Here is a 13,496-nt window from a genome sequence, read left to right as displayed (position 1 = left end):
TCTCCGAGAAAGCCGGGGTCCGAGTTCCTTCTCCCCGGGCTGGGGTCGTCGCGTGGAGCGATGGTTGGGTTGCGTGGTGGTGTGCGTGGTAGGTGCGCGCGCCTACTTTCGCCTGAGGCAGAATCTTTCTTTTGGTTTGTTTAGTTCATAAAAGTGTTGCACTTTACATTCTTAATTTTCATCCTGAGTATTCTCTCCCTGGAATGTAGTTTTCTTTTTAAAAGCGGAAGGAGAGTTTTGCTTGGAAGTGGCTTAACAAACTTGGCACCGAGATGCAGGGAAGCGACAGACTCATTTTGTGCTCGTTAAGGCCGAGCGTGGCATTTGCAAACACACGTGGGATATACAAGCCTTGGATGCAGAGGTGTGTGACCTTATTCATGGAGAAGCATTTGCAAGTGCTATCAAATGTTTATGGTCTGCAACCTCAGTCACTTCCACTAAGCCTGAGTGATGTAAGGTCTTGGGGAAAAGGATAATTAATTGAGTAGGGATATGCATTTATAGCTTCCGCAGACCAAGTTTTGCAGCAGGTGATCTGGAGGAATCTTTGACTTGCATAGATTTATCTCCATGAGATTTGGGAAGCATAGAAAATTTTCAGGTAGCTGTCAATTTAAAATTTCATCCGAAAGAATTAACCTGTCACTACCAGTTGGTTTGCCAGTGACGTGTCTGCAAACTTAAGGAGTGCAAAGATCAGAAGCTGAGAGGGAAATTCTCAGATCTTATTTAAAAATATTTTGGCAGTCTTAATAGGTAATATTAGATTGCATAGGAACAAGAACGGAATTTAAAATAGATTAGTCATGTAGGAAATGCTAGGCTGTTTTGTTAGAAAAGTATGCACGCAGTGAATTACCTTCTTGGATTTTACTTTTTTGAAAATTTCTTGCAAAACATACCAAATTATGACATGTCATAATTTATGTGTGGGTTTTAAGAAGTATTGGAAGAGAGGATGCATAGGATTTATTATCTATTTTGGGTGGAGGCTGATGTCTTCCTGAAGACTTATGAGAGCTGCTTCTAATCTAAGTACCAGTAAAAGTGATTCTTAGATTCAAGGGTATCCTTTTTTCCTCCATTTTCCAGTATTTAAGATATTTAAGTCCTTTTATTAAGTTTTAAAAATTGTATTGTCCTTACAGGTATTAACATGCATATAAGGGTTCTCTTGAGAATTTGTAGATGTCTGGCGAGGTCAGCCTTCTTTATTCCTGATTGGGTATTAGATATTAGAAAATTAGGTCTTGAAAGAAAATCATTTCAAGGAACCATTGGAAGGTTTGTTGTTTTAATTTTATTATCTTTAGCATCTAGCACAAAAGTTAATATGCCTTCTCGGTATTAGAAAGTTGTTTTCCTTTGCCCTGGTGGTTTCCTTCTGTATGTGAATGTATCAATAATATTGAGAATAATAAAAACATTGAGGCATTGTAGATTTTTATTTTGTTTCATTCTGCCTGCTGATTAAAATGACAATTTTTAGGAGTACTATAGCTGATGTAAGGAAATTTAGTGAGCTTACATATTTGATAAATAATATGCTATATTTAATGCATATTTTTATTTCAGAATTATTAATTGAATACTCTCAGCTAAATTAATTTAAAATAGTCCTTTTTATGATTAGTAAAGAATATCATTACCCTATAGGAAAGTTAATAGATTTTCATTCTCCTTGTTTAGAGAATCATTTAAAGCATTAGATATTTTCTTTTAATTCTACGTTAAGATTGTATTGGTGTATTATCAAGGATTTGGGGGGAGTTTCCACTGTGGATGCTTTGAAGGAAGAAATTGTATATATTACAAAGTGGTGAAGACTTTTGAAGAATTTATTGCATTAACTTTAAATATTTAAAGCAAAAGATGTTTTGATGGAAACAAGTATGTCAGGATTTTGTCTGTTGACTTAGACTCTGTCTTAAGACGTGGGCCTCATCAATATCATTAAGTCTAGTTGTGTTCGTGTTATTCATGTGCATTATTGGAAAAGAAAGCTCGGTAAAATTTACCTTTAAACGTGAAGCTGTATTCTGGATACCACAGAACCATGATATATTTTGTTATTTGTGGAAATGACCATTTTATATTATGTTCTGAACGGTTTAAGATCTTGCTAATGTATAATCAACTTGTGTATGCATATTTTGTTGTGGAGTTTACTAAGTATATTAAGGAATAAATAATACCCACTCATGGATAAGGTTGGTAGCCCCATTGCTTTGGATTTAGTTTTACCTGCTTTTTAAATTCTTTTTAGTAGACTGAGAACAGTACAGTATATTAAATATAAATTTCCTTTCTGATCTGATATGTTCAGTAACTAGTAGAATATGTTCTCTTAAACTTAATGGAACAAGTGGTATATTAGAGAAGTTGATGTTGGGAATAAATAGTAATCTTCATCTCAGAATTCTCATGGCTAAAACATATCATCAAGCTTTCAAATTATTGTCAGTTCTCAGTGAATTATATTTAGGGGACTGTGCATTAATTAACAGTATGTTAATTTAATAACTTTTAAGGAGAAATTTCTGTAAAAGAAAATTTATACTGCATACATAGTACATGATCAGAGGGCAATTAATGTTTGTTGAATAAATTGCTGATTGAAGAATATCCAGCCATATTACATGAAATACTAGTATTTATCTGCTGATATTATAGTTAATGTACAGTTATTGTTTAATTGCAAAATAAATCTTTTAATGTTTTCTAATTTTGATAAATTTAAACTTAGACTGTAAGAAATTTCCAGTTTATTCAGAATTCAATAAAGAATCAACAGATAATATTTTAAGTTTTCCAAATTACGATTAATTCATTAGAAACTAATGTTTAATTCATAGCTATGACAGTAATAAGATCCAAAAATATCTTTAAAAAGTATAAAAGTATAACACAGGATGCTTACTAATAAATGTTCCTGGGTAAATCATTTGCTACTTGAAACATACACAGGAATTTAATGCCTAGGCCAACCCCACAATCTAAAGTAACCCATGATGTAACTGAATTACATTTAATTATTTAGTTTGAGTTCTAGGATTAGGACAAAAGTGAGAAGAATTTATTTCCTCGGCTTACGGTTCATCCTTCCCTAAGCCAAATTCTGTCTTTTCATAAACTTTTTCAGTTTCAACCTATACACATTACACCCTTCTTCTCAGCCTTCAAGCTGTACGGTTCCAAACTTGGTGGTACTTCATAAGTTTTTAAATGTAGTCTCTCTGCCCTCAGATTTCCTATTTCCTTCTTTGCCATTTCCCATCCCTATCTTTCGTTCCGTTAGTATTCACCAGATCTCATCTAGATATGAAGAAGAAAACAATCTGGTGGAACCAATTCACCTTTATCTGAAAATGACTCATGAACTAACTCTTCCCAAGTTTTTTTCACATTTCTTATGTCTGTAAGAGGTGGTTGTTAACATAGAAAATTTTAAATTAAAAATTTCTGGCCATATTAGTAGTAAGGAATTTAAGTCCTCTGCATAAATAAGTCAGATCTTACTGGGATTTTGCCCTTGTTTTCTCCCTGCTCCTGGGAGAGTCTCTCTTCTTTGGAATGCCACAGACTCCATAAAAGTGTATATACTCACATTGTGTGCGTATGTGAGAGAGAGACAGAGAGAGAAGGAGGGAGGGAGGGGGAGAGAGAGGTCTAGATATGTATTTCCTGTGTCATGAAGAGGAGAATTTAAGAGTGGTGATTATGAATCTCTTTGAATATAACAGTCCTTTAGAAGATTGATATTTGTTATTTAGGGAAAACTTATACTGCATTTTAATTTATAGGAACCAAGAGGAAAAAGACCTCGGATTTCTCATGACCAAAATTGACTTGGAGCTGGACTAACATAACACTAATCATTTGTAATTTCATATTTGGGAGAACATCCTTTAATCTCTTGGAAAAGTATCCATGTTATGAGATTCCATCATATAGCCTTATAAGAAAGAAGAAGTAGTGAGGATGAGAGAATGAAAAGGATTGTAGATAAAAAAGTAGGATGTGCTGTTATTAGATTGGTAATTGACTGGGACACAATTTATAGAGATGGCATACTTTTTGGAATATGAAAGGAGCCTGCTGACTAGATTCTGTCTCAAACGTTTGGTTTCATATAATGCAGCCTTTATAGAAATGTTACACTACACTGAATACTGTGCTAGGAATAGAGGGGTTAAAGGGTGAATGAGACCTAATTCCTACCCTCAGAAAGCTTATAACCTAACGGTAAGCTGTCCTGCAGGGCCAGGTAAGGCTGCTTCTCTCTTTTGTGACTCCTCATGTATAACATTTAGCATGGCATTTATCACATGTATTTAAGTGTCTGTGTTTCATTGTCTCTTCCCTCTTAACTGATTCTCCATGAAGGACCATTTTCCCCATCTTATCCCTACGACTGGCTCAGTAACTGGCATATTTGAATAAGAAAATAAAATGAGAGAGAACATATTGTGGAGTTCAGAGAAGAGAAGAGACACCCACAACTGTGGAGGTGTATGGGAAGGAGGATATCTGGCACGCGGTCAGGGAAGCAGTAGGCACATTTGAGGAATGCCCAGTATATCTTTTTGGTAGGAGCATAGGGGCATGTTAGGGACCAGAGAGAAGGCTGGAAAGGTATATGTTGGTCTGGTATGAACATATAAGTAGTTTGGATTTCTTTCTCTATGCAGTGGGGAAATTTACACAGGTGAATAAAGAGCCACACCTGTACTTTAGGAAATTAAAGTTGGCATTGCAGTGAGGGATGTATTGAAGGTGAGGAAGTTGTTTTCAAAGTTGGGACAAGAAGTGATAAAAACTAGGATTAGGTGCTTTTGAGGCAGAGAAAGAAAAAGGGTTGTGATGTCGCATAAGGACATGTAGATGGGAGGAAGTGGAAAACACAGGATGAAATCTCTGCTTTTATTAATTCAGGAAACCAGAAGAGTACTGGTGCAACGAAAAGGAATAAGAGTAGGGAAGGATGGATTTGGGAATATGGAAGAAGGAAGGAAAATGAGATAAACATACTTGCTTTTGGAGTTATCAATTTTGAGATTTTATTAATCCCTGGGTGGTAGTCGAAATGCTGAAATATCAGAAAAAGTGATTTGGGCTAATGGTTTGCAAGCTTTTCCGGTATGAAGACCACTCTTTAAATTAAAAAAATTGCAATTATTCATTGATTACTTTTAGTGTTTGTAGATTGCAAATATATGTAATGGCAACTATTACTATGAATTTGATTACACTTTTGAATGAGTTTATGTTTTGTTAAATCACAAAGTGTTTACTTTCATTTGCAAAGCAGATGCGTGTGCGAGTCAACTTTTTTACTCCATAGCCAGTGTTTGATGTGTATTTGGATTTGAGAACTCTTTGTAGTAACTCATGATCCCTGGCCCATGAACCAGGGGTCCAAGCTACAGATACCAATGTGGAGGTTAGTCTGCTAGAGGTGATAATTGAAGCCTGGGAGTGGATGAGATCATTGATGGAGACTAAAGAAAGACAGTAGAAAAGAGATCTAATATAAAACTTTGGAGAATTCTTGCCCTTAGCATATAGTAAAGGGTGGTAGGGAAGACCACATAGTATGGAATTACCGAAGTCTAGGTGAAGAGCATTTCAAAGAGTGATGTCAAGCTGCAAAGAGGTTAAAGAGAGGGACCAGTGATAAGTCAGTAGTCATTTGAGAGTTTGATAGTATTGTGGGGCCATAGGTTGGCTGAAGCTTCTTGGAACAGTTTGAGGCAGGGTTGAAGGAATAGTTCTCTTCCCTAGTGACTTTCCATTAAAGGCCTCTGTCCTACTCTGAATCCCTACATCCCAGCTTGGAGGATGTCAGGAAAGTTTTATTTCCTGTAGCCATATTAAGTGCTTCCTTGGGGTTCAGGGACCATGCAGGAGTTGACAAGTAAAGTTTTCTGGATCAAACGAGCTCCTTATTTATTTCACTCAGCATAGTTTGAATCTGGCAGTTATAATACCCCATAAGGAGCCAAAGTGAGGTTTTTTTTTTAAGGTTCTGGAACAAATCATTACCATTTAAAATAGAGCGATGAATAACAAACAAGAGCAAATGGCCTTAAACGAATCCATTGCTTTTTAATTCTTGCTCTTGAACTGACCAGGCTAAGGAACATTTAAGCTGATGCTGGTGGAGCTTTACTGTACACAGGCAGCAAGCCTTTGGTTTAGCTTTTGAATGTACAGCAAAAATGAATAACTGGTTTCTTTGAACTGTGGAATTCATAAAAAGGTCTGACTCAGCATGGGTTGTTCTAGCATATCTTGAAAAGGCTAGATAACAGTAGTTTTCAGCTGAGTAGATAAACTATACTACTAGCTACCTGTATATAGTGTTGTTAGTATCCTTTTATATTTCCTTCAGATTGGATAGATGTAGATGGAAGCTCTTTCTCTTGATTTATTTGACCTTCATTTGAAGCATGAATAGATATAGAATTTGTAAAAACAGAAAATCTCATAAAAATTTTCTTTTAAATTAAATCAAGTTCGTATGTGAAGTAGTGGGTGTTTAAATGATCATAACACACTTTTGTAGGAAATTGGAACATTCTTCTAAAGCAACAGCTTAGGGAGAAAACTTTCCCAGTAGGAGGTGTGGGCCTTTGGAAGGCCTCCTGGGACTCTAATAGTTCACCTATTTATCTTTCATCTGGTATCTTGACTTTGGAAATGTACACTTGGTCCTATCAGTCCTTACAGAGATATAATCACAACTACTTTTTTCTTACCAGTACATAAGGGCTTTCTCTTAGGAGCTAGGGGGGGTTTCTTTCTTTCTGGGTAAAGATGAGATAGGATAAAAGTTGAAAATTAATGTTTTCTAAAATCATTGCCTTATCTGAGAAGAAGAAAGCCTAAGTTTGGGTCTTTAGTTTAAGTTTTCTTTTATATTTGTTTAACATATATTTTTTTCTTATTGCTCATAAAAAGATTAAAAAACTATTCTAAATTTCCTCATGTAATCTTTCATAATTTGGGAGAGTACATATGATGAGATAATTGATGATACCATAAACCTTGCAGAGTTACAGTTCTTTTATGAAAAATTTTGTGTGTGCATGTGCACATGTGCATGTGTGTGTGTGTGGACGTGTGTGTGTGTATTTTTATAAGCTTTTGAGTCAAAAAGCCTGTGGAACTGTTGCATTAGATATATGATGAGAAAGTACATTTCCTTCTAACTCAGATATACTTTATAAAAGCTTTTCTATTATGGTATAATGTGGTTCAATACAGACTTTAACTTGTTTGTAACTCCTGAGAGCGGTGTTTTTGTGGGTTAATGTCTAGCTAGATGATAGACTCTCTCCTGGAGTTTCTCCCCTAGAGTGGGAGGACTAGCAAATCATCCATCCCGTGGGTGATTTAGAAGATGCAAAAATGTTTTTGTCCAGAGGATTGACGTGGCATGAACGTGAAGGAAGACTTAAAGGACGTGGTTGATCACAGAACATACAGGAGTTTGTGTTACCCAGAGAGTATACTATACTAAATAGGGATCTTTTAGGGTAATTTGCCAAATTTGACAAATCATGGGAGTCTCCTGGGATGCAACTCAGGGACCTGGAAAATTATATTTTTCAGAAGCACACCAGGTGACTTCCTGAGTGTTTGTAGAAGCTACTGGGCCCCAATTCAGTCTTCTTTTTTTTTTTTTAAGTCTCTTGGAAAATCATCAGTTCACCTGGCAATGACTTTGTAAAATAAAAAGCCATAAAATTTGAGGGAGTCACTAGTTGATCAGAGTAGCTTGTGGATGACACAGGTTCCAAGAGGCGGGGCATCCCAGGAGTCAGTCCTTAGGGTAATAGGGAGATGTGTTCTCTTTGGATGGGATGACAGACTAGAATTTTGTGTAGCATTCTGTTTGCTGGCAAAAGTCCCAGATTTGGTGTCCTCCTGGCCTTTGGGGATGTTCCTGATATTCCTTTGCTTGCCTTATCTCCCAGTTAATGATTGCTCCATAGATTGCTCCATACTATTTTGACTTGAGAGTGCAACTTCCATTTTGCTCTGATGTATGTATTCTTTTGGCCTTCTGTAATTTTCTCCATAGAAGGCTGCAAGGTCCTTTTAATCCTAAACATGCATTGATTACAAGGTTGTTTCTCTTAAATGGAAGTTCTTGGCCAACTCCCCTTTGTATGTGGGAGGTCTCTAGGCAACTGTGAATAACTTTTAAAGGCTGCTAAGAGGTCAAGAAGCACTTTGTTGGATCTTGTTCTGTCTCTTTAAAGGCAGGCTTCTTTGTCTTGCTTGGGCTCTGAAAGTTATGTTTCTTTCATGGCTCTGTCTTAGCCTTGCTGCTGCTGCTGCTTTGGAAGGCTCTCTTACCCTCCCTGCTTTTATCCTGTACACACTTAGGCTTCAGTCCTGTGCCATGTTTAAGTGCCACGTGTTTGAAAGAGAATCCCATCATCCTGATTTTTCTGTATCCCCAGTGCCTGTTGCAGTTCTAGACTCTCACATATTTAATCCTATAATCATCTATTACTTGTCTCTTCCTGGAACTACAGAAAGTGTGTCAAAAATGGTAACTGTTTCCTCTCTTTCATCACTGACACCTAAATGATCACCAGGTCTTTTTATTTGTTTGAGACTTTTCTTTCTCTTTTTCTTGGTTCCTAATATAACAACTTCTATCTTGTCACCTCCATACTGAAAGCTCTCTTCCTCTGCCTGCCAGACCAGTCTTACTCATTTCTCTTTGTAAAATGGGAATAACTATACCTATCTTGCAGGGTTTTGATGAGGATTAGACATCACATAATTTAAAGTGTTTATCATGATGTCTGGTGCAAAATAAGTATTCAACAAATGGTAGCACAGTATACTTCCTACCTTATTCTGAATTTGATTATTCCTCACATCACCTCTTTGTCCACACCATGGAAGCAGCAAAGTGAATAGTCAAAATTAATATAGATCCCTGTGAGCCTTAGTTTGAGTTCCTAGACTTTTGCTTAACTAGTTGTGAGGTCTCAGGCAAATTACTTACTATCTTTGAGCCTTTATATTTTTCTTTAAAATGGAAAAAAGTATACTGACCATTAGGATTGTTAGGAGAACGAAATGAGATAACTTACGTATAGAGCGAATACTTCCTTAACAGTCAGTTGCTATGCAAATACTTCTTCTTTTTGTTCTTCCCCTACTGCATTTTTAAATCCCGATGTGTCTAACAAATATTAGGTTTAAGAAGTTTGGGACAAATGTAATGAGTATTTCCTCTTTTTTTTTTTTTTTTGCAGGTTAAGCCCATCCACAGTAATGGCTGCAGCCCTACCCAGGACCCTGGGGGAGTTGCAGCTGTATAGAATATTACAAAAAGCCAATCTGCTTTCATATTTTGATGCCTTTATCCAGCAAGGTGGTGATGATGTCCAGCAGCTCTGTGAAGCTGGAGAAGAGGAATTCTTGGAAATCATGGCCCTCGTGGGCATGGCTAGCAAGCCCCTTCATGTTAGAAGGCTACAGAAGGCTTTGAGAGACTGGGTTACAAACCCTGGCCTTTTCAATCAGCCGCTGACTTCCCTGCCTGTGAGTAGCATACCCATCTATAAATTACCAGAGGGATCACCAACGTGGCTGGGAATATCCTGCAATAGTTATGAAAGGAATAGCAATGCCCGGGAACCTCATGTAAAAGTCCCCAAATGTGCTGCCATCACCTGTGTGCAGAGCTTGGGACAGGGGAAATCAGATGTGGTGGGGAGCTTAGCACTGCAGGGTATTGGTGAGTCCAGACTCTGGCAAGGCCACCATGCCACTGAGAGTGAGCACAGCCTCTCCCCAGCAGACCTTGGCTCCCCAGCTTCCCCGAAGGAAAGCAGTGAGGCGCTGGATGCTGCAGCCGCGCTCTCTGTAGCCGAGTGTGTAGAGCGAATGGCCCCCACACTGCCGAAAAGTGACTTGAACGAAGTGAAAGAGCTGCTAAAAACCAACAAGAAATTGGCCAAAATGATTGGTCACATCTTTGAGATGAGCGATGATGATCCACACAAAGAGGAGGAAATTCGAAAGTATAGTGCAATATATGGCAGGTTTGACTCAAAGAGAAAGGATGGGAAACATCTCACGCTTCATGAGGTAAAAAGCCCTCGTTTTTCTCTGTATGTATGTGGCATATTGTGTTCCAAAGCAATAACTTTGGTAATAGTTTGTAACAGAGGAGATACACTCCTTCAAAGCAGTATTAAAAACATTTAGGGCAAAATGTAACTCTTTTATGAAAGTAGATCATATTTATTGTGTTAGGGTATTTTTATGTTGAACTCAGACATTATGAGCTTTAGAAGTATAGTGTAAGATGACTTAGAAAAATTTTAGTTTAAACAGTGAAAGCATTAAGTTTTTGCATTACGAGGCAGTTTGTTTTTTAATTAAGAAATAAAGTAGGCATATTCTTTTGCAATTGTTATGTATTATTGTTGCCATACAATAACTGACTCAAGAGAACTTATGAGCAGAGCTAGAAAATACACTTAGTGTTATAATTCAGTTATACTTTGACAATTTTACTACCTACTAACCAATAGAAGAATCTGTTAAAAGGTTATTATGTTTGTCAGTAATAGAAAACAAAGGGCAAAACATGTTGGCAATTTTAGTTTCATACTTTGATCCAGTTTCATACAGTTTTTAAAATGTACTGGGTAAAACACAGCTAAGTCAAAATACTTGTATTTTTTATCAAAGCAAAAGCATGTTAAAGAGATTTTAATGAACCCTGTTAACCTCACTGTTTTTGTTTTTAATTCTAACCTACTTTAAAAAAATCCAAAATGAATTATTTCACACTTGGCTTTTATAAGCGGCTCTTTGCTCCTTTGGGTAAATAGGTACAGATGGTATTTAAGTAACGAAACCATTGTGGTTTTCCCAAAATAAGGGAACACTCAAAGTGAATGCTAGTAGGCCGAGATGTGGGAGTGGGGACTTTGGAAAATGTAGCTTGTGTATTTGAAACTTAATTTAGACCACTTGTTATTTGTAACTCAAGTATGTGAACCTGGTCCAATAATGTAGTTCAGGATAGAAGTTTATAAATCAGGATGTTTTCAAACTAGTAACCATTCAAAAACTTGGTGGAAGTTATGAAATCCTGTAGGAATTAAAAGAAGTAAAATACTATTGAGTGTACCTTTTAGGTATTAATATAATTTCACATTTTTTCCTTTGACTATTTAAAATGAGAAGATTTTTCAGGTTTTTTAAATTTCTGAGATTAAAGATTGTTACAAGTTTGTCCTCAATTTTTAAATAAGGAAATATATGACATTAATTCACTGTTTGGTAATATTTCTGAGAGTTTTTTTTTCCTATAAACCCTGCAGACACTGTTCTTTTAATCTTTCAAGAGAGAGATGTATGTAGTAGGTCACTAGTGGATGAAAATAAAGAAGTTATCTACACATGAAAAAAATTTTTCAACTCTCACAAGTACATAAAATTCTCTTTCCTGTCTGAATTTTTATATTTGTTTCCAATTGTGGTTTACATTGTACAGTAAAGAATTATGGAATGAATCATTGGTATAAGTACTTTTTTATGAGATAAATAGTGATGGTCTTAGGACCTGGCTACGTATGGCTTGGTTTATCGGAGTCAGACCACGAAGGTAGTGTGAGTAGCTGAGGCCTAGAACCAAACTACAAACTAGTTGTTGATATGGGGTGAGTGCTGAGGAACAAACCCAGAAGCAGTATGAGAAAGAAGTCCAGGCAAGCAGAATGTTCCATCTATCCAAAGGTGTGTTAGAGTATGTGGTAAACTAAGCAAGCAGTCTGTGTCAGATCAATGAGTGGATGAGGAGAGATAAAGTAAAAGTTGAGAATAGCAAGGCAATAGAGAATGTAGGCATTTTTAATACTCAGAAGTAGAAGCAGGTAGATAATTTGGCATCATAGAATATTTGTCAGCAGATATTAATGTCCAGCAAAGAGCTGTGGAACTCAAAGATAGGAAAGAGAAGTGGGGATGTAGAGTTAATGGGTAAGTTGTAGATCTGTGGAACTTCTACAGGAATCGGAGTGCTAATAAGCACATTATCAAGATAAGAATGATGGTGCCAAGTTTAGGTCAGTTTCCATTGTAGTGTTGAGACATCGAGGCTGAGTGTTTCAGAGTTCAACAGTCTTTTGAGAGAGGAAGAATGCTGACTCCGGGAACCCCACAGACCTGAACACATTTATTAGTAAGTTATGTTGCTTTATTCTGAACTCTCAGCTTAGAATGGATAGATTTCAGCATCTTATACTTGAAAACAAATGTTGGCTGTTTCCTTTTGATCATTTTAAAAAATGGATTATTGGACTATTAGGGTAATCTGTTTCTTCTTGGGTCACTTTCGGTAAGTCACATTTTTCTAAGAATATGTCCATTTCATCTAAGTTTTCAAACTTACTGGCATAAAGGTTTTTATAGTTTTTAAGACCTAATATTATTTGTACATTTAAATCTTTTTTCCTCTAATCAGTCTTGCCAGAGGTTTGTCAGTTTTATTAATCTTTTCAAGGGTCTGTGAATTAGAGCTCGTGGACCAAATCTGACCTGCCTCCTGATTGTGCAGATAAGCTTGTTTATGTCTGTGACTGCTTTTGAGCTTTGATGTCAGAGTTCAGTAGTTGTAACATAGACTGTTTGGCCTGTAAAACCAAAATATTTACTATCTGAATATTTTCTATTTTATAGAAAAAGGTTCACAACTCATCTTTTTGAAGAAGCAACTTTTGACAGTTATATTCTTAGTTGTGTGTATGTGTTTTCTACTTTCTTACAGTTGATTTTATTTTTTATTTTTTGTTCTTTTCTAATTTAAGTTGGGTGCTTAGTTCATTAATGTCCAGCTGTTCTTCTTTTCTATTGTAAGCAATTAAGACTATAAATTCTTACTATGTATTGAATTAGCATTATTCCTCAAGTCTTGATATGAGGTTATCTTATTATTTTTCAATTCTGATTATTTCTTTTTGTTTATAATTTATTTTCTGACCCATGAGTTATTTAAAAGTTTTTTTTCCACTTTTCAAATGTGAGAATTTTTTCCTTAATTATTTTTCCTAGTGATTCCTAACTGAATTGCATTGTGGTCAAGAGAATATGGTTTGCACGTTGCCAACTCTTTAAAGTTTAAAATTTTCGTTATTGCCCATTATGTGGTGGTCAGTGTTTTTTATGTGTTTCTGCTATTGTGTTAGAGTGTTCAATATGTGTCTGCTTCAACAAGCTTATTAACTCTGTTATTCAAACTCTCTAGTCTTTTTTTTCTTCGCTTGCTCTGTCACTGAGAGTTGTGTGTTAAAATCACCTACTCTGATGTGGAGTTGTCTATTTCTCTTTGTATTATGCAGTAACCTTATTAATCTTTAATAATGCATTTTGTTTTATAAACCTGTTTTCTTTGATATTATTATAGATACATGTTCTTTCTTTTTGTTAGTAATTGCTTGTTAGATCTT

At 36.1% G+C, this 13,496-nt stretch overlaps 1 protein-coding gene across 2 annotated transcripts in view; it reads left to right on the top strand.

Moving 5' to 3' along the window:
• The first annotated feature begins 6 nt into the window (after nt 1–6).
• Nucleotides 7–13,496, top strand: part of NAB1 (NGFI-A binding protein 1) — a 37,613-nt gene continuing 24,123 nt past the window's right edge. For both annotated transcript variants that reach the window (XM_011355967.2, XM_011355960.2), the window contains exons 1-2: nt 7–364; nt 9,288–10,125. In XM_011355967.2, the coding sequence (XP_011354269.1) occupies nt 273–364; nt 9,288–10,125 (930 nt within the window). In that variant the 5' untranslated portion in view covers nt 7–272. The remainder of the gene's footprint in view (nt 365–9,287; nt 10,126–13,496) is intronic.

This window comes from Pteropus vampyrus, unplaced genomic scaffold, assembly GCF_000151845.1.
Source record: "Pteropus vampyrus isolate Shadow unplaced genomic scaffold, Pvam_2.0 Scaffold2, whole genome shotgun sequence".
NCBI classification, from domain to species: domain Eukaryota; kingdom Metazoa; phylum Chordata; class Mammalia; order Chiroptera; family Pteropodidae; genus Pteropus; species Pteropus vampyrus.
The sequence above is the reverse complement of the archived record's forward strand: the minus strand, read 5'-3'. Positions and strand labels throughout refer to the sequence as shown.